The sequence below is a fragment of the Eutrigla gurnardus genome (assembly GCF_963514095.1).
Source record: "Eutrigla gurnardus genome assembly, chromosome: 17".
In the NCBI taxonomy this organism is placed as follows: Eukaryota; Metazoa; Chordata; class Actinopteri; order Perciformes; family Triglidae; genus Eutrigla; species Eutrigla gurnardus.
Genome location: NC_139928.1, coordinates 17,166,050 through 17,188,102, shown reverse-complemented (window position 1 = coordinate 17,188,102; position 22,053 = coordinate 17,166,050). Strand labels below are relative to the sequence as shown.

The 22,053-nt window shown below is 45.6% G+C and overlaps 1 protein-coding gene across 1 annotated transcript in view; it reads right to left on the bottom strand.

Moving 5' to 3' along the window:
- The window catches only part of ext1c (exostoses (multiple) 1c), a 69,582-nt gene that overhangs the window by 42,599 nt on the left and 4,930 nt on the right, over positions 1–22,053 (bottom strand). Inside the window, exon 2 of the mRNA XM_084032760.1 lies at positions 16,804–18,248. Within this exon, the coding sequence (XP_083888886.1) occupies positions 16,804–17,750 (947 nt within the window). The 5' untranslated portion in view covers positions 17,751–18,248. The remainder of the gene's footprint in view (positions 1–16,803; positions 18,249–22,053) is intronic.

The following is a 22,053-nucleotide window of genomic DNA, read 5'->3' as shown; positions in this document are numbered from 1 at the left end:
GAGAACCCTTGATTGACTGCATTGATGCACTCACCTTGAATGTTTCTGGCAGAATTATTCGACGCAGCATTTCCTCTTTTTTTGGTTTTGTTTGTACCCTACATTACTTTTCATTCATTCATCTTTAAAAGAAATATCAATACTAACCAGATGGTACCAAAGGTCTACAGAATCGCTTCATTTATTCTTTTGCTGTCCTTTTTGAACAAACGGCTGAAAACCAGCATTTAGACGGACTATCCTCTTTTTTTTTTTAAGTCTCTTGCCCTCGGCAAAATTACAGACGCAATTCTTATGGGTTTAGTTTAATTGTATCCACTGTGCTTCAGAGGTTGCCCCCACCCCTGACATTCAGATGATGAATGTGGGTAGAAACGTCCTTATGTTGCAGTGAGGGATCAAGGGATATCTGCGAGGGAAACGGGAGCATCGTGGCTTAAGGCCTGAGTGTTTGTGAGCGAGAGACAGAGATAAAGAGGCAAAATAAACCAGAAAACTAATATTTCACTTCAAAATAATAATAAAAAAGTTCCCCCTGGACATTCATTACATGCTTTCTTTTATCTATGCTATATATTATTTATGTCACCACTGTTCCTCTCACCTGCATTTATTGTCTAGTTTGCTGTTTTCTCCATGCATGCCAGCTTTAACCTCCATTCTCTATTTCCAGTCAATTTTCTCATGAACTCCTGCATCAATCGCAGCTTTTTGTTTTGCAGCTGACGTAGTCTAATCAAGAGCTACCTATGACTTAATGAGCAGCTCCGTGATTGAACCTAGACCTCATTTGAGGTATTTATACACGTATATGGTTCCCTGGATGAAAGAATGAGGCTGGGGTGGGGGGGGGGAGGGGGGACGGGAGGAAAGTTCAGAGTCATCATTAAATTTAATTTGTCTGCAGTTAATCATTTCTGAAAGTTAGAACTGCAGCACAAGTTTTTTTCCCCCTCTCTCTCTCATAAAGCACACACACACTGCTGATCGCTTTTACCAACTCAGTTCACTTGACGCCGGTACTCTTGGCGCTGTCATCATTAGCGCCACTCGCCTGCAGAGACGACTCTGCCCTGGCTATTAGCCGCCAGCCGGCCCCGCAGCACTCTGAAAGGCTGAAGGGGTTAAACGCGTCCGGCTGGCCTGATGCAGCCGAGGGAAGCAGGGAGGAGAAAGCTCGGACAGGGGAAAAAAAGGGAACATTAGATGAACTGGTACAATCAGCCCAAGGCAGAGCAGAGGCTAAGCAGGGTTCAGTGAATTAGCAATATCTTTTCCCAGCATAGATCAATGGAGCATTACCGTAAGACTAAAGGGGGGGATGGTGGAGCGGAGGGCGGGAAAAGACAGACAGAGAGAGAGAGAGACAGTAACAAACTAATAATTGTCTCGGCCTAGAGCATGCTTCCTCTCTTTGTGGTTCTCCCGTTCACTTTCATAGCCCACCAGTTTATATATCCCATCAAATAGGGAGATCATAACACCAGGATGGCACCTCTCCAGTCCATAATCGCTGAGCAAAACCATTCCAATAGAGACAAAGGCCCCATTATAGGCTTAATGAATAAAGAGGGTACTCGGCACTATTTGCACACCCATGGCCAAGCAGCCTGCACACACACAAAATCAAATGTTATTTTCGACAATCGCCGCCTAATTTCAGATGAAATCTGTAACCAAAAGCCTCTCGGGATGATATTGCTGTCGTTTTGGCTGAGCCACACACACCACTGCACCGGTCTACAGCGTGTTATAAGTGCTAGGAGAACATCTTGAAATGCACACACGATGGTTTTGGACATCGCCAGAGACCGCTCATATTAAGGTTGAAGCCAAGCAGGCTCATCATCCTTTACAGTGTTTTTCATTTCGGGATAAGGAGCCCTTTGCGGACCTCCACGCACATTCAGCTCGCCAAAGCCAGATAATCCACACTGGATTTTAATTTAAGTCTCGTTATAGTTTCTATCCTAATTGTTCTTCCTTTGCAGCTGAGAGTTTCCATATCAATGAGCAAATGCTATTATATGCTTTCTACTCATGGTTAGTCACCAGTGGGGAATAAAACCAGGAAATAATATCTAAAAAACGCATTACAGTGCAGCCTGTTCGATTAATAGGTGAGGAATTAAGTCAAAAGGTGCAGAAGAAAGAATGCAGGAGCTTTAACACAGCTGCACTGTGACTTACTTTTTTCTCTTTTCTTTTCTTTTTTCAAATGTACTATCTCTTTTTCTCTGTTATTATGCAGTGATAGCGTAATATGCTGGGACCCCCTCAAAAACCAGATGATACATCTAAAGGGGTTTATCCCAAATAAACTAATTTAAAAGAATAATAATACAAATGAGGAAGCCTGGCTGATCTTGATTCGAGTGCGAGATGTCGAGACAAAAATATCTTAACACATTCACATCTAAACTCAGCTACAGGAGGTTTTGTGCTGACGGAGATGCCAAATAAAAGAATATATTTCGCGCTGAGGTAAGTCTGGAGCCTTCCAGCCCCGCCACCTGTCCAGGAGCTCCTGCTGACCGCCGGATGAAGAGAATGTCTCCACGGGGATCAATAAAGCCCGGCGTCTTTAATCATCATTGCATTAACCTCAGAGGCAACGTGGCAGTGAGAAGTTACAGTTTATGGGACGCTAACGTAGTTACTCCCTCTTGCTCACCCGCTGCCCTGCCCCCCGAACTAAACCGATAGCCGCAAACCCTGAGAAAACCGAGACTCATTATCTAATCCATTCCCTCTTTTTCTTTCCTCTCCGACTCTGTCGCTTTCACTTAGCGGCCCTCCGTCACACACCGAACCGCTAACTGCTAATGCCTGCACACACATGCACCAAACCTTCATTAAACCACTGGACCTTGTTCACTGTTGGACGCTGGAATAAAAAAAAATTACCACTTACAGACACTACACAGAAAACAGTCCATGCCCCATGGATTAATGGATTGCATTCGAGGGGGGGGGGGGGGGCTTCAATAGATCACGCTGTGTTTATTGGCTCCATGGATTCCCTTGAGTTCATCAGGCTCCAGAGGAGAGGGGGGGGGGGGGGGGGGGGGGAGGCGGGGGAGAGGAGTGCGGAGACTGAATATAGATTCACTCTTCCACTGTCTGCTGAGCAGGCCTGGCTGCTCCATCAGCCTGTACCCTATTAGAGGCCATGATGGAGTGTGACAGTGTGTGTAAGTGCTCGCATGTGCATAGTAAGTGAGCTAGAGGCCGGCTGGGTGCTGGTAAAGGGAGCTTAATGCACTGGACACCGACTCGCAATCGCTTTTTGTTTGTCTGAATCGTGCAAAAAGGAAATGCTTCTCTATGCCCTCCACATGCTCTCCATTGCCTTATTGTTATTGGCCAATCGATAAAGTATTTTACCTGAAGGAATGATGCATGTTTGTGTGGTTGTGTGTTTGGAGAAGAAAGCATATATAATTAAGCACTAAAATTTCCATTTATACCACTTTTTATACACATTTATTCCATACTACTACTACATCTATGTGACGGCTGAAGTATCAGTTGTTTTAAATGTAGTATTTACACAACAAAGCATATGACATGCTTGTAACACACATATGATTGAATGCTGAACTTGTACTTAAAATGAAATACTTTCACTCTGTGCTATTAGTACTTCCTAAAGTCCTAAAGGATCTGAATACTGCTTCCACCACATGGCCCCACTGTTTCATCAGCAATGAAGGGATTGAGGAGCGGATCTTGCACGAGGAAAAAAAGACACCCTCTACTTTGTGAAGTGACTATAACCGAGCTGGTTCACACACACCGCACCTGATCACGTTACATCCTTATGGGCGGAAAGGCAAGCGGGACGCAGGAGCAGCGGAATGAAAGGCAACAATACATTCTAGAAATAAAAGTAAATGTGGCAGACAGAGCGAATCCCTTCTCCTCCAGGATACAAAACCGAAACAGAGAGCGGGAGGGCAAGACGACAAAGGGAAGGGGAAAGGAGGGATGAGCATGAGAAGGCTCATCTTACGGCGAGAGAGGGAAGGTCACTACATGGAGAGAGGGAGACGGAGGCCGAGTGCTCTGGTTACTGTCGGCCAGTGGACGGAGACAGACAGTGATAACCAGGGGACAGCTGGAGATAGAGAAGCAGGGCGGAGCGGGCAGGGCTACCGACCGGGCGTACGGGGGGGGGGAACATGAGCTGGAACGCTCAAGTGAAACAAAGAGCAGCAGGAAGGACAGGAAACAGTGTAAAATAGTGTGTAGGGGTCATATAAGTGTGATCTGGTGTTTGGTACTGGGTGGAAAGATTGGGGGTGACAATGAATGCCACTGGCGGACTGTTAGAGGTCGTCATCGTAGATGCCAACAGCAAGCTAATAGTAGTAATGGTGTAAACATATCACCGCGGTCAATAAATACACCGGGGCTAAAGATGAACGACTCGGAGAGAATTGGCAGAGTGTGTGAGGTGCAGCGCTGGGGAATACATCACATATCATTTTTCATTCAGGTTCATTCTTAGGCTCGAGGAAGGCTTACTCTGTCAGGCCACCACTACGGTCCAGCCTCAGTTAGATGGAGTTTTAAACGGACATTCATGGTTCTCGCAGGATGTCATCCACTGACTTTTTTTTACCTGGCTTCACAAGAAGGTCCAAGTTTTCACATTCATTGTCCCCAGATGGTGATGAATAATGTATTTGATATTACCCTAATCAGACATGAAACATGGCTGTTGGCTTTGTTGCACCTGTTGGGGTGGGGTTCATTACACCTCTATCCTTCTTACTGGTAGATACGGGGAGGATTTGTTTTGATAGTAATAGTAGAGATATGGGAAATGCAGGGAGAGAGAGGCGGGGAATGACATGCAACAAAAATTCCCAATCTGAATTGGACCACAGACATTGAGACTTGGGGAGGCGAGGAATCGTAATACAAATACAATGTATTTTAAAAAGTGCAAAACTGATGATTTCCCCCATCAGCCTTTTGTGTTCACTGCTAATTAGCAAATGTGCAACATGCTTACGAAACATTTGCCTGTTAGCATATGCTGATGTTAGCATTTAGCACCACTGTGTTTTATAGACCTGCTATCATTTCTCATTTCCTTTATCCGAATGATTAGAAAATTTGACCATGCAATCTTTTCCCCTAACCCGCCCTGATGCACCTGCTCGCTAAAGAAACGGAGATGCACACTACATCATTAAGACCACGGCATTGAACTCGCCACGCTTAATGGCGTGTATAATGTAAAGGAAATGAGGACTGAAATAAGCAAGTGTATTGGAATGAGTCACCGGCGTGGTGTGAAGGAGCTTTTAATCTAGAGGGGAGACTTTGTAGGTTGAGTGGGCGGAGGCGACACGAAGCCAATTCTTCACGCCGACCTGACAAAGTGTGTGTACGTTGGGTGCAGTGGCGTTCGGTTCGCGCGCTGTAGGTGAGTTGTTTCGGCGTAGTAGGCCACCTGACAAGGAAGTTTAGCAGGCCATACATCACAGCCTCTGAAGTGCGACTGTGGCTCTGCAGGGTTTGTGTCTATGGTGCAGTTTTTGCTGTGAGACTCCGGCGCGGGAGACACTTTGAGAGCAACTTAAGTGGAAGTTTTGACTCGCTCCCTCTCGACTTGTTTCTCATTCATCAAAGGTGATGAGGAGGGAGACGGGCCACGAGGTATGGGGGCGACCCCGCACGGCTATCATTAAATAAGAGTTCAACACCGGGACTCATGAGTAATTCATGATCTTCTACACGTTCTTCATTCGCTAGGTGGCAAGGCCTTATCTGGGGCACACATCATGTGACACACACACACACATGCATGCACTTTCCAACATCTGATGAGTGTATTACGTTCCCATAGAAGGAAATTAATCATTATTTCCCTGCCATGCAATTCACAATGTGGGAAAAAGCAACATGATAAGGATCTATCATTTGTAAGGTCGGTGCAGTTGAGTCAGTGGCTTCCACCCTTGTTCTCTAAGCAACGGTATTGGACAAAGAGGTGTTGGCTATAAACGCAACAGAAGCAGTAACAGTAGGCGATTTCAAAACCTCTGTGATATTACACAACTGGAGAGATTAACAGAAACCGCGTGCTCCACTTACACCGACACGTGCCCTTCCCAAACCGCTCACTTATTAATTAAAAAAAAAAGTACACCGTGCTCCTTCGATACTAGAATAACAAGTATGATAAGCACTCCTCAGATAATTGCATGGAAGACGGGTCGGGTTCCAACGAAGACTCTGAGACAGTCTGAGTCTTCGAGATTCTGAGGAAGAGCGTAGTCGGAGAGAAAGTGTAAAAAAAAGCTTGATGGAGACGTTTCTTGCAGAACTACACACACTCATTAAACAAGCAATAAAAGAAGATTTACGAGTGAAATAATGAAGCAATATATATCGGGTTATGAAGTAGTTTGGATAAAAAATATTGGGTTGCTGAGACTCCAAATCCCAGTTTAACCCCAATACCCCGCTGTGTTATTACAAACCAAGATGCATAGATCATTTCAACACAGTGCAGCACGTATTCGTGAGTCCTTTGAACCCCCCCCCCCCCCCCCCCCCCCCCACCACCAGTGATCGGGATTATCAATATGTATCAGTCAGCATCTGTGGACCGGCCAATCGGAGCGCTCCTTTCGACATCAAAGAGAAAGAGGGGGAAAAAAGCTGCTATTAAAAAGTCTTTTCATCTTATTGGAAACTTACTACACAATATTTTTTGACCTAATTTTTACACCATACATCTCAGGCAATTTGAAGGGTCCTGTGAGGAAGTGCTTGAAAAAAAAGAAAAAAAAGGAATCTTCAGAATGTGTTTGGGGTGTCCTAATTGAGGCAAAATCTGGTCTGGAGTGCTGTGTGTCTGTAAGTAATGATTTGGCCCGCTGGCTTCTTTTCCACAGTAATGGTTTGAACTTCTAAAACACTTTCTGCAAATCTTTCTTTCATATCATTTTTTAAAAACATAATAAAAGAAGTTAATAATCCATTAACGATTGTGCCTTCCAGTCCTCCCCCCCCCCCCCTTTAAATGTATTATCCCCGTCTCACAGAGACATCGCTAATCTTCCATCTTCCTCGGCTCCATAATCTCTTACCCGTAGACTCTTACGGCGTGGGCTTGAGGTCAAGGGTCAAACAGATGCTATCAAAAAACAGTAAACAAGTGAAATCCAGGCCAGTGAGCGGTGCTCCTTAACTGCATAAGGAATGAGAAAATGCCTCCCTGTTTCTCTCTCTCCCGACTGCATTGTCATTGTCAAAGCTTTTACGCTCCAGTTGGCCCGGACAAAAGCAGGCAAGGTCGCCGGAGGCTTTTCCTGCTATGATCGCGGCGGTGTTAGCCGGGGCTGATAAAGGGCCCATTAGGTCGCTGAATGGGCACCCATTAAGAGGACATCCACACTAGTGAGCAAGGCCCCCGGGGGCCAAACGGCCTCCCTTAAGAAACCTGATAGACACCTGATAGACTGGAACCTCCCACTCAATATATATACCAGTTTTTAAAAGAGAACAATGGACGAGCTGAGGTAATTGGGGAACGAGGAGCTGGTAGACCGCGAAACTCCTGTTACTCATAAGCAGTCAGCAAATAGTACACTGCAACCTTATCCCCAACCACAGACAGCATGACTGAACAATTGTGCATAGTGTGAGGTCTGTGAAAATGACGAACCCAATATTGCTGGTATATATAATTCAACATTGCTTGTAAATTACTGCCGGCCCTGAAATCTTAGTCGAAATAAAAGCAGCGGCATGAAGAACACAAGAAAAGAAAAAAAGAGAGCAGAGATGTTTCTGCACACGTTGCCGGTTGCTGCCTGAAGTTGGTGTCAGGTTGCCGGTGAAAAATTGTTGGACGCAGGACCCCCAAATTTCACCGCTAGAAGGTGGGGACTTGGGAGTCTGGCCAAGACTGAGTCATTTAACGCAATTGACCCTTTGATAAGCCCCGCCCCCTGCTGCTACTCTGTCAAGCTGTCAGAGCTGTCCCAAACTGCACTCCCTGAAGAAATATTATCTCACTTTTGAAGGGTCTATAATATGTGAGGGCTATATCCTTCAGTAGCTAACGTAGCATAGACATGCTAACACTGCTAATGTCTCTGCTAATGTAACAGATTGTTTTACGTTTTAAAAACGAACAACCTTTAAACACAACTTTTAACCACAAGTAGCTTGAAACCCACAAAACCAGACGCTGGACAAAGCCCACAAAATGCCCACAGACCCTGATAAACTTGAAACTACTTAACAGTTCCCCTTTGCCTGTTCTTGGCTTCTCTGCGTAAATCTGAGAGATTTTTCCTCAATGCCTTGTCCAGCATGTTATATTTGGTTCTGGTCTCCCGCATTAAATCACCCACATTATCAGCGAGACACAGAGGCCCCCACTGTAACAGCGCAGCACCACTTGCCATCGTCTACCTGAATTACACAGATCTTGAAATCATTTGAAATAAATTGAGGTTATGCCCAGCCGGGATTATCGGCAAGTCACGGTTTGTACCTCTGTGACCCGTGAGCTACCGTTGCCTCCGAAAGTCCTTGGGGACAATCAAAGAGATGCATTTTTCTTTTTTTTTTAAATCCTCACTGTTTTCACATATGTCTGTAATAAGTGAACACGGCGAGGTCAACCACCAGACAGAGGATATTACAGGAAAGGTGCCCTCCTTTGAAGCAGCTGGCTTGTATTAGCTGCATTAAATTACAAGATTTTTATGATTTTTTAGGATGGAAGACCTCTGACAAGTTAAATGTGTCATCCTGAAATTCCTCCACTGAAAAGCAGGCTTACAAAAAGGATTCCTGGCATGTTGGCATTAGGCGTTATTAGAACTAGTTTTAGGTCTGGATAGCATTTTGTTTAAGGGGTACTTTCCAATAAAGCACCCTTTACGAAGGGCTTATGGGTTGTAACTTATGGCTTTGTTAATGAATAATAAATGAGCAAAAAGGAATGCTGAATTCTGAAAAATCGTGTAATATGAAAGTTTGGGAACTTCCCAAATTCACTTCCTGTTGGACAGATATAAATACAAGGAGCCAGTGGCAGGTTATCTTGGATTAGAACGTTTAGAAAAAACTTTCCAATAAAGCACCCTTTACGAAGGGCTTATGGGTTGTAACTTATGGCTTTGTTAATGAATAATAAATGAGCAAAAAGGAATGCTGAATTCTGAAAAATCGTGTAATATGAAAGTTTGGGAACTTCCCAAATTCGCTTCCTGTTGGACAGATATAAATACAAGGAGCCAGTGGCAGGTTATCTTGGATTAGAACGTTTAGAAAAAAAGAGGGAACATGAGCCACCTAGGAAACCTCTAAAGCAAATTAATACGTTAGATCTTGTTTTTCAAAGTCTATAAATGACAATGCGGGGGGGCTTCTTGTCAGACATTTTTTTTGCTTTGAGCAGCATCTTACTGGGGTTTCCGCTGGTTGCCTGGCAACTGTTCAACAACAAGCCATTTTTCTGGTGGGGCGTCCTGGTAGCTCAGTCAGTCTATACTAGAGTGGATACGATGAAACCTCCTCTGACACTCGTCTACTGTTAAGATCTCTCCTCTCCTAACCTTCCGCCTGCCGTCCGACTCATCAAATCATGCATGCCGGGTGAGCTGCGAAGGGGGAGGAAGGTGTACATGAGCGAGTGAGAGTGGAATAGGACACTGCTGGTCACGGCGTGCATGTGTGAATCCATGTGCATGCCGCCGACACGATGGCGTGCGAGACAATCGTGTGTGGAAAAAAAAACTACAGACAAAAGCAACGCTGTCAAAAAAAGTTTGCCTTCGTTGGGAAGCAGGGTTCTGCTGATAAATTATGCATACCGGAGCTGGGAAATATGGTAGGAAGCTCGCACTCAACTGTAGGAGGACTCTGTAAAGTTAAGTATGGAGAAAGAAAGAAAGAAAAGTGAGAGGAGGAGGAGGATGTTGGAAGAAATGTTACGGGGTTGTGCAGAGGATGCACGCCGAGAAGGTACATGGTAGAGAAAGATTCTGAGTGCAAAATCCTTACAAGTGCATGTATGTGTGCACTTGTCTATCACAGCGTTTAGATTTGCAGGATCAAAAATGAAGCCTTCCAACATGCAGGTAAAGCCTGGGTGTGGCAGATACTAGGCAGTTTCTGTATGACAAATATTGTTGGAGAGCTGGTACGAAACAAAGCCGTTAATCGCCTCATGAGGTGGTGCGACGCCGGCGTCACTGGTTTTGCCACTGCTGCTTGTAAACAGCAAGTTTCAGTCTCATTGAATGCCCTCAGACTAGACGGATAAATTATATTTTTGAAAAAGCGGAGGAGGGAGACTGACGAGAAACTCCGACCGAAATAGGAGCATTCTGGAAGTGGTTGAAGGAACAATAAGGGGATGAGGATTGTGACCGCGAAACATGTAACGAGAAAGAATTACAATGACCGAGAATACAGCGTTTCTCAAGACTGAGGAATGAAAGCTGTGGGGGTGGAATAGGAAGCATCCCAACACGGAGCCCTCCTCTACGTTCATGTGACGGCCAAAGAAAATCATTCCCATCGGTTGAAGTGAAGTTTAACTGATTGTGTGACCTTGCAAACACGCCTTTTGATTTTTGAGACAGTCGTTCTCATAGCTGTGGCTGGAGCAACAATGAGAAACGCTGGAATTTCAGATGGGGTCAAACCTAAAGCTGAAATAATTATTTCTTGGCCCAAATGTGTTGAGATATCCTTGTACAAATAAACATAACATTTCTTAACATAACACTGTGGTCTTGATGTAATAAACTGCTGCACATTCACTCTGAAATCGACCATGTTTAACCCTTTAAGATCCTGCATCCAATATTGATTGGTTTCAACCAATGAAAAGTAATTGTCGCCTAGATTCAAATAAAAAATCACTACGTTTTCTCTTATACGTTGCCAGGTGACGGGCTTTAAAACTGATTTGTTACATCGAAATAAAGGAGCAACAAATTCATTTAGGGTTTCTGGTCTCCACTAATTATTTTCACCAGCTAGCTGCTGTTTTTTTTTGTACTCCTGTTGAGAAAACAGCGCTAAGGAGAGCCCAGCCCTAACCTTAAAACACTCCATATATCAGAGAGGAACTGCAGAGTAGGGTGATAATAATCTGTGGGCTCATCACTATGAGCGAGCGCTTTCTCAATACACTCTCACCGCTTGATCCATTGTTATTATCCCCCCCAAAAAAAGGCACCTTTTGAAGGAAAACAAACTCAATCAGCTTGCATCGTCCCCGTGGGAAAGCGGGTTCATTCCGTGCCCTGGATTCAACCCCCGGCTGCACGGTTGGAGCGCTGTGACTCTGCAAAATATATTTGACCGGACTTCAACAAAAGCACAGTGGAAGGCGAGGAAGACCGATGCGTGGGATTTTCGAAAAGATACGAGCTGGAGAGGAGGCGAAAAAAAAGAACGGAGGAAGGAGAGCACCGAGTGCCAGAGAATCACAAGGGTGCCTCTCACTTCCAAGCATTCTAAACAGAGGCCACACAAAACCACACACACACACACACACACACTGAGACCACAGCATCTTCAGAGGTACAATTTTGCAGGCCCTAATTACAGTGGGCTGCAGCGTTTCTCATTTGCTCTGCCAAAATCTCAAAATCGTGCACGCTCTCGTACGCCACTGACAGACACACATGCACATGTTAATCCAAACCGTGCATCGACGTCTTACCTGCAAGATAACAATGACACCGCTTTGCCGATTTCACTTTTCGTCACATTGGGATCAGAACGATACCGCGTTAACGTGCAGCGTAGAAATCTGCAAATTTCCTGTTCAAATTACGCATGTATGAGAGCATTTCGAAAGCATTTCCTTCTCAAAAAAATGTTTTTTTTAACCGTAGCTGATGTATTATTAAATCTGTCTCTCTTGCAGTCCTTCGACTTGTGTTTCATCTGATTGCTATTCTGCATTGATCCTGAACTGTTACCAAGGTTTTAAAGTCTGACTGCTCACTCTTTTCTCTCTCGGACAACCTCGAGTTCCTCCAAGGGAAGGGTCATGATGAATAATGACCCGTCGGGTTCCCAGAACAAGCCCTTATACGCCGAGGCCGTCGCGTTTTTATTGCCATCCCACCTCAATACAAATTGACGTGGAAGGCCGAACCCCCCGTTCCCCCCTCGCAAACACCCGGTTCTCGTCTGGTCCGAAAAGGAACCGTTGCGTTTCTCGGCGCTACCTTTTGCATCTCGCTCTCTTTCTTCCTCCCCTCTCTTGTTTTTCACACTCTTGCTCATTTACATGCGCTGTACAATGCACGTTTCTCTCCCCTTTCTTGGAGAATCCTCTAAAGTGAGGGGAAACTAGGCCATTAGGCTGCAGCACAGCTTCTCCCTCGCTTCAAGTTTCCCCCACTCTTCTCCGCTCTGTCTTTCTCTCCCATTTTGTCACCCTCCCTCCCGCTCCGTTTCATTCTCACTTCATCCTCAAGTTGCCCGCGGTATCCCTTCGCTCTTTTTCCCCCCCTATATTTTCTTTTGTAATCTTTACCACATGACATTCTCCTTTTTCTTCCTTTCTGTCTTGCTGCTCTTATTGCCTTGGGTACCACCGTGCCCTACCTCCAACTTGTCTCTTTTTGCTCCTCCGTTCTGTTTTCTCCCCTATCATCCATAATCCATGGACATGCACGCACACACAGTCTCTCACAAATTCAATAGAACCAAAAACGTATTTCCAGGCACCTTCTGTTCTTATTCAGATTTCCTTCTTCCCTATGGGGTGTTTTAATGAGATTTTTTTGGGTGTCATTTACGAATCATTCTGCACTTAAAAGAGTCAAATTGTTTTAATAGAAATGGGGACGGAGGTATTTAAACTTAATCCGTTTTGAAAACCTAAAAAAACATGGAGGTATTATCAGTGTTTCATGAAGCCAAAAAGATTATGCAACTATTCAGCAGTCCAGCAACAAAAATAAAAAAAACATGGAAGGGCAGCTTCACACTGCCTTCTTTGGTAGTGACTGCTTGGCACGGTGATGCGAGTATAAGCTTGGGTTGCAGGCTATGATCTCTTGGTTTTTTGGTGGGGGGGGATGATGCAGGATCATCCAGAGACCCGACTGAGAACTTTTTTCATTGGATGTTATTCAACCAAAGCTCCACGTACAAGTTTCGCTTCGTCAATTGATGTGTGTTGCATGCAAAGACTTTTTACAAACAAACTTCTGTGTTTGCGAGTTAGTTTAAGGAAAATATCATGGTTTGGGTCAAAAAGAGATTTTTTGGAAGTATGCATTAACTTAACTTACGTAAGATTAAATAATATTTCTCACTGGACACAAACAGCGATCTCCTGGGTGAAAGTCCTGTGTTTTCAAATAATAATACGCAATTTTACTGTCATCGTCTCATTGGTCCAAGAAGGGGGTGGGATGTTAACGTCTTTACTTGATGATGTCATGACAGTCTATTGATCTGTGCGTCTGAGTCCTCCTTCCTCCTACCTCCTCCCTCTCGCGCCCTTTGTCCCTCCGTTGACATCATGTCCAGGTCCCTCAGGGCTAATCTGCTGGTGTAGCAGATGCATGCGCTCATTAACCTGGTGCCACCTTCTAAGAGCCTCATTGACCGTGACTCAGTCTCTCGCACAGACGCACTCTCATGCATATATAGCAGCGACGTCTCACATTCGCTCGGTGACATGGACTGTTTTTTCAGGTGCAGGCGATTTTTGGCGGAAATCAAGAGAGAAGATTGAGAAAATGGAAGGAAAGACATAAGAGGGAGGGATAATATTCCAGCAGGCAGATGGAGAGGCGAGGGTGTGTCTCGACATGGTTTTTTCTCAAAGAGAAACCATGAGCTTGTGTTGTTTGTTTGTCCTCTTTTCTTTCCCTTTGGATCATTTGGCTTCAGCCTCCATGCTCTCCCCTCTGAAACCCCTTTCTTCTCTCCCCAAAGGGACATTCAAAAGGATGCAAAAAGGAGAGATGGACCATCACCTTCCCTCCCTCCCCACATCCCTCCTGCACATCTCTCTCTCTCTCTCTCTCTCTCTCTAAAAAGGCTAAAAGCCTCCTGTTTCCAGAGAAAAAGGGCTAAATACAAAAGGGGAGAAAGAGAAGGAAAAAAATCGTCCAGCTTTGTGTTTTCCTTACAAACGGCAGCTGTCTCTCCCATCGCCTCCCCCCCATTCACACCCTTACACCATCAGAGCCGTTGCCGTATCCAAATCTACCGCAAAAAATATCACATGGGACTCCCCCACTGTCCTCCGCCACTCCACCCACCCCACCCCACCCCACCCCACCCCACCCACCCGAGTGTCTGAGTAGAGGGCTGTGTGGAATAAATGAGCTCATTCATACAATGTGGAGCAGCTCCGTCCCCAGCCCAATGTAAACAAGCCTTAGGTAGCCAGTTATAGGCCACAGGAGCAAGGAGTGTGCTTGGATCGGAACCATCACCCAACTGCTCTTCCCGGGGAAAACGATATTTGAAAGGTCTTATTGTGCAGCGACTTGCTTTGAGCGTTCGTTTGATAGCGCAAGAAAAACTACTCCCAACTTTAGATTTCAATGAGGGTTGAACAGTTGGACTCAAAGATGCAGAAATAGAGAATATGAATCTAATCTTTCATTATTTAATTTAGTTGTATTTATTTAACTTAAACCAGTCTTTCACATGTAAATATGCTGGTTTTTTTACTTGAAGAAGAAGGAAAAAAAAGCTATTTGAACTTGTCACCCCAGGCTCTTAATTTGCATTATTTTCTCACCATTAATGAGCTTAACTGTTTGAGGAAATCATCAGCAAATGAATCGATAATGAAAATAAGTCTGAGCTGAGTGTTCACTGATTAAATTAAGATGCTTACAAACCTGCCTCCACAAAACTGGCTCGCTCACATGAACGGCGGCTCATTACGCCTCTGGAAAATAACCCTGGATTCAGCTGTTAGTGAGTTTTACAACTTTCACGACCTAATGAGACAAATCAGAACTATTTTCAGTACTTGCCAGTTGTTTCACCTCAAAAACTAAATGTTCGCCTGAGTTACAGGCGTCAATTTCCCAAAGTCAATCTATGGGGTATTTTTGAGCCCAGTTGGCATCATGTGACGGAGATTACAAATAAATAATGATAGATAGGTTTCGTGGGAAGGCTGCTGGTACTGGCATACCTGATACTTTGATTAATTTAGGAGGTGGAGGAGTATGCAGTACAATTTTGCTTCCCCTGGAATCCATCTTCTCCTGGGTCTGGATGTTCTGCACCGTGACACTATCCTTGGTATCTGTGTATGAATGGACGGGCCCAGACTTCATAACGAGGAGCTCTGTCAGCACTTCGGCTTCGGAGTCTTTCACTGCAGAGTGTAAGTTAAGCAAGTGGGAGTGAGACAGAGTGGCAACGCGGTACATCTCCTCTATATGAACTATTTAATGACTGCTGTATGGAATCATAGAAGACGATGACCTTGCATGAAGCCAATGCTCAGTCGTCTTCTATTACTTATTATTCATCCTTCTCCACTCCCTCAATGAAATATATGCAGCCATAATTCGATAAAACACGATTTTTAAGCGATATTCAACCTCGACTGTGAATTCCCAGAGAGTCTAACTGACAATCTCACAATGGAAAAGTTCCCATTGTGTGTTTTGAGTTCACACATCTTATTTACATCTGCTTTCTAAATCACTGTCTGAGCTCCAATAAGCCAGTGGAAGAAAAGAGATGAGACATGTTTACCAAGTCGCTGCTGCAACATGTATTAGGCAGATGGGCGTGTTTCCCAAAGCTTTTCATTATTAACTCAACAAAGGCACTCGCATACTTGAAAACCACTCTGCAGAAAAGCCCACAGTACATAGGGCTGAAGTGGGGAACATATATCGTATAGCAGCATATGCCTTTTGTGCAAACTGTTTTTCAGCCCCGGCAAAAGGTCATCCGCTGAAATTATTTGGTTTTAATGATAAATCATTGCTCTTAATGTTGCTAGACTCGACTCGGCCTTTTTATCCACCACACCCACCGTCTAATCAGTAAACTAATTTAAAACCAAAATTGCAAGCTTATCTTCCATGCAGCGACAACAACAGCAAGAAAACCGTATTCACCGAGGTAATCAAACAATTTCACACAGCCATTCTTTAGCGGTGACCTTTCCTTTGCCTCTTTAGTTTCAGCCGTAATTAGCCGAAGCTGTTTATTTCTTTGCCTTATAGTAGCACACACCCGACTACAAACTGGAAATGACTGCGTTGTGCACTTGTTACTTCATAATACTCTTATTTGTCCGTTGTATAATGTATTTCCTCTGAATAACAGAGGAGCTCAAGGTCAGTCCTAACAAGCTGAGCCCATTACAACCGCTGTTTGGCTTTTTACGAATACAAGAATCGCTGGAAACGGTGACCTGGATCTCAAATTCCCAGGGACTCCAGTCTGTGTGTAAACTCTTTGATCTCGAAAAGCGACTGCCAAACATAATAAAGCCAACCGGTCAAAACTTGTGCAGCCATAAAAATAAAAATAAATAAATAAAGAGACAACAAATAACCAGTGGGATCCGAAATCTGCTGCTGACACTGCTTGTTGAAAATCAGTGACATCTAAAAGAGCGATAAAACAGCATGTAAAGTTCAAACCCAACAACACCGCTGTGTGTTCCCCATAAAAAAAACAACACCTGACACGGTTTCCTGTAAATCCCCGCACGGCGCCTCACTCACTCACACGCCTCTGGTTTAAGCATCGCCTCATTACTGCTCTCCCCCCATGTGACCCCGGTCTTACCTCTCGTACTCCAGGTTGTCATGGTCACAACGGGCGTCTTTGTGCTTCTCCCAGTCCTTCCCGTGGCGGCACGTCGTCAGCGACACGATGTCCTTCCCGTTGTGGATGTGATGCAGGGCGTTCCTGGTGTCCGAGCCGATGCCCGTCAGGTAGCGCTTCCCCTTGAACATCAGCAGGTACTTCCTCCGCGGCGGTATGGTGCTCCTCACCAGCCAGCCCCTCTCGCCGCCCTTCTGCGGGTGATCCTTGGAGAACAGCGGGATGGAGACGTCGAAGCCTGGCCGGAAATGTTCCGTGTTGAGGCTGGCTTTGGCCAAGATGGCCTGGCCGATGTTGAAGCCGAGGTCCTCCGTGTAGTTGGGCCACGTGCCCGAGTACAGGTTGAAGATCAGGTGGTTCCGCCCGTCATTCCACAGCGGGTAACCACGGATACGCTCGTCCACGTTGGGCACGAACTGCCCTGACAGCTGGTCCCGGTCCAACGTGTCTATCCCGAGCACGAAGAGGCACGCTTCGCGGGGGTCCGCCGTGTAGTACCGGGACTCACCTATGGACGTCAGGATCTTCCTGTAGCTCTCGGACACGCGGTCGTTTTTCTCCGACGGGTATATGTACACCCTGAAGCCTTCCCGCCCTCTGCGGCGACACCGCGAGAAGTCGAAGCAGGTCTCCATGCGGCAGCGACTGTCCTTGTAGATGGCGGACCACGCCTGGCGCCGCTGCCGGGGGGACTCGGCCGTCCCGGGGTCCGTCTGGAGCTCGTCCAGGTGGGCATAGCGGGGCAGGAAGGCCCGGTCGGTCCAGTTGGGCCAGGGGCGCGCCACCTCACCCCGCTGGCGTGTCAGCAGCCGGAGCAGACGTAGCTGGACTCCCCCACCCCAGTAAAAGAGGACCAGCCAGCAGCACGCACACAAGCCCAGCAGAACATACTTCTTACGCGCCTGCATGGAGGCCTGTCACAGTCTCTTTTTTCCGCTCTGTCTGTCTCTATCTCTCTCTCTCTCTCTCTCTCTCTCTTGTCCTCTGCCCCTCAGCTCTGTGGCCTCACAGGGGCGGGGGGAGGGGGGGGGTTGACTTTTTGACTTCTAACAAGGAGGATCTAACAAAGGACAATGCGTTAACAAGGACATCACTGCCTCCAAGGGTGGCCCGGTCCACATTGCCATTTAGGATGATGCAATCGGAGTTTCTGGCTCTCTCTCAGTCACCTTCCCGCCTTCCCCATTGGCTCCGCGCTGACACTCAGATGTGTGTGCTAGCCTGTGTCGGCTGTGGCGTGCGCTGCTGCTGCTGCTGCTGCTTCTTCTGCTGCTGCTGCTTCTGCTGTGTGCATTTCCTCCGCTGCCCAGCCTGCTTGAGAGTGATGAAGGGTGATTTCTCCACTCTCTCAGGCCAAGCTTGCTGCCTCATGGTGCCTGGCGCGACTGCCGTCTGCAGGGCCCCTCCTGGGAAGAAGTAAACAAACAAGAATACAGATCAGTACACAGTAGCCGCCGCTCCTCGAGAAACCAAAGGAGACGGCGTTCATTTTGGACGGACGAGCGTAATCCGGAACCCCACTCACATTTAAACACATAAAAATCAAATGGCAATAAAGTAAGCACCGTCTGGTAATGTTTCACGGGCAGCAGAGGATTTTAAAGTGTCAAAATCACTCCTCAGCTCAAGCTCGTAAAGAGAGAAGTACGTCCCGGTGCACTCTCAAAAAAGGCATCCATCCCTGATTAACCACACACACACACACACACACACACACACACATCAAAACCATCATCCACCTTCTCCCCAGCCTCCACATTCCCCGCTGAGATGCGTGCCGCCGACTTCTGGAATCGTCTTAGACAGGACAAGATATCATCGTGCTCTTCAAGCTCCAGTTGAACTGAGCCAGATACAGTTGAGGTGAAGTGAAGGAGAAAATAAGAGAGAGTTTAACATCTGAAACGGAGACTTGGAGACGCAGGAACGAAAAACAGAGCAACTTTTATGGCTCCGAAAACGGCCGTTCACCTCGGAGAGGACCGCCTCAAGGCTTTTCCTTGTTACATCTGCAAACTCTGCAACGGTTTTTCTGCCTCGTGTTTTTTACCAAACATCCCCCCCATAACTCCTCAACATGTACAGTATACTGGTGTGTGTGTGTGTGTGTGTGTGTGTGTGTGTGTGTGTGTGTGTGTGTGTGGAGAACGCCTCACAGTGAAGGCCAGTGTTCTTACTGCCAGCTGCGACACAAAGGCAGCTTTCAGGTCTCACCTGGCCGCCCTCTCTCTCTCTCTACCTCTCATTCACATTCCCTGTGTACGCGTCTCCTCCAGCCAAGCAGAAGTGATGCCTGCCTACTCTGCTTGCAATAAAACAAACAGCACACTGGTGATGTGGGTAAACAATGCATCCTCTGATTTCCTACCTCCAAAGGGCATACAGGAAATAAAGGTCTACATGTATTTAATGCTTTTTAATTCCACCTTTGTTTACCTACTAAAATCATAGGCTGTATATAAGAAGTGGACATGGTCACGTCCGCACATTGGTCTGTGGTTTTGAAGCCTTTATTTCGGCCTTTTGGGTGTCACCGTCTTGGTTGCTTTTGAATGGAAGTGACCATATTTGGACTGCGATGGAGTGACGGTCGGATCTGATTAACACAAGCAACCCTTACTGGATCTGGCTCTATCTGGCTTCTGGTGCGAAACGGTTCAAAAAGTCAACAAACAATATTGGATGTTAACGTTACAGCTAAGTGTTAAATTGTCTTAGTAGCTAATTGCATTGGTAGCGACAGTAGCGAGGCCGCGGTAGTTTAAGCCCCTCCAGCATTGGCTTCACTTTTCAGAACTGGAGGGGCTTTACCATCATTTTCACAGAAAAAAAACCCTGAAATCCAACTGTCTTGTTCAATGTTAACAAGAGGAAATGCAAATGAGTGGAGCATCGTTAACTCTACAGAGGCATGTGTTATCCTACGTGGCTTTGGCTACCTGACAGCCTTTTGACTGTATAGACTATTGATGAAACATCTCACCTATAAAGCCCCTTTAAAACATGCACTTCCAATCTGATCTTATCGAGTTGAGCGAGCCAACAAATATGTCTAACTGGAGAGAAGACAAGGGACTTCTGACGGGGAGGGGGCTCGTCGCCGAATTTATCACCAATTCAAGGAACGGCAAGAGGCGCGGTTGTTTATGACTAAATTACAAATGGGCTACATGACCACACGTTTGTTTGTAGTAGGTTTTCAGTAGGTGAAAAGTAATCTGGCTTTGACAATCTCCTGTTGTGTGCTACAACTGTAAAAAGGGAAACTCCAGACATTGTCCGGACATTGTCTGGAGTTAATGCAAGAAATGGGCTCAGGCCTTTCTTACTGCACCAGATCATTCAGGTTCCTGCCTGCGGAGATGTTTGTGTTTTTTTGCACCTTCCTTTCTTCTGCTACTGTAGCAGCCAGAGCAGCAAGCAGCCCAAGTTGGGGGAAGAAATAGACACTTGGGATCCCATTACATACTCCTCATCAATAATTCACTTGCTCCTTTAGTTAAGGCATTGATTTTCCTTTCTTTATTTTTTTCCCCCTTGCTTTATATCGCCTGCCACCGACGCACATAATTAGACCTCAATCTTCTTCAGGATACACTCCGGTGAGAGATCGCTACGAGCTCCGTCCCAATGATTTGTGGTTGTGGGGATAATTGATGATGATGACGGCAAGAAGGTGGAATAGAAAAGTGATGGAGGGTATCATTATGATGATGGTAATTATGATGGGCGTGGAGAATTTATTCCGCTGCCTTATATAATCTAACGCCATTCAACGCCATTGCTTTCGTTCATCTTCCTGCAGGTGTCGACTAAAGTGTATTTACATTGATTTAGGTGCACTGAGGTCTCTCTATTACTGACGGATCAACAATAGGAGATTTCCTTGCTTACACCGCCATTTCAAAATAAGAAGCCATTATATATACACATATATATTTGAACCTTTGCTTGACACCATCTACTTGATTTAAGTTATCAAATAATAGCAGCTTCAATTTGAATTGATTTTTAAAAATTACAATAAAAAGGAGAATTGTCTGAGACCATCAGGTATACAGATTTAGAGGAGGATGGAGGATGATATGCGAACTGAACATACCGGTAGTCATGTGGATACTATTACAGGATACTGCTGCACCAAAGTGCTCATTTCTAAAATATATATATATATATTTGAAATAACTTCCTCCTCCGACTCCCTGACCCGCATTAGGTGTGTGAAAGCCGTCCGCTCACCAACTCTCACGTCGATCCCGACTGTCACACTTTTTTGGGCAAGGAAAAACCTTTAACGAGGAGCAATAATGATGAATGTAACCCAGGTGAAAGTCCGGGGGCATGCCTGGACATGACAACAACCTTAGAGCTGCAAATCAGCTGGGAGACACACACACTCGTATGAATGCACACATGCACACAGGTAAGTGGCTTTAAGTGGTGGGAGAAGTCACTCTGTCATGGATCAATGATGGATCATAACGGTTGGGTGGCTGGCGCTAGGGGGGAAAAGGCTACGAGGCTCATTGAATTGAGGGGCCTGAAGGTGGAAGGACAGAGTTCAAGGAAAGGTGAGGGGCAGCCATCGTCCTTCCCTCAATTCCTACATGTCTTATTGCCTCCTCCTTTCATCTCCTACTGTACCTTAATTGACTGGAGGTTTCAAATTGAAATAATACCCCCTTTTACACCGTTTTTCCCTTTTTCAATTAGTCCCGCTTGGTTCTAGAAACGTAGGCTGAAGGAAACTTAATTACCAACATGAGGAACACACTCAGCAAGGCCAACAACTCTTTGATCACACACTCACAGATACTTCCAGGAGGGTTCACTTAGAGGCTACGAAGAAGCTACTAGAGCTATGAAAAAACACTGAAAAGAGAAAATGAAATGGCAGGTGGATTTACCAACACGGCAGGACAAGGACCAAGCTTTTCCATACAATGTTCCATATCCTTCCTGCAAAGAAAGTGGTTCCCTTTGGCTGGGCTGTAACTAGATACCCATCAGATACCCTTCTTTCTTGTTTTTGGGGGGACAGTAGCTGCTCAATGAGTGATGGCTGTAGGAATACTACTTGCTGATGCCACAAGTAACCAAGGGGCGTCACAAAAACAAACAGGACTGGCATTACAATTGAAAGGGCAGGACTTCCTGTTGAATATAGTCCGATCTAGAGGACAGGGGAAGGTCGGCACTTAAAAGCACAGG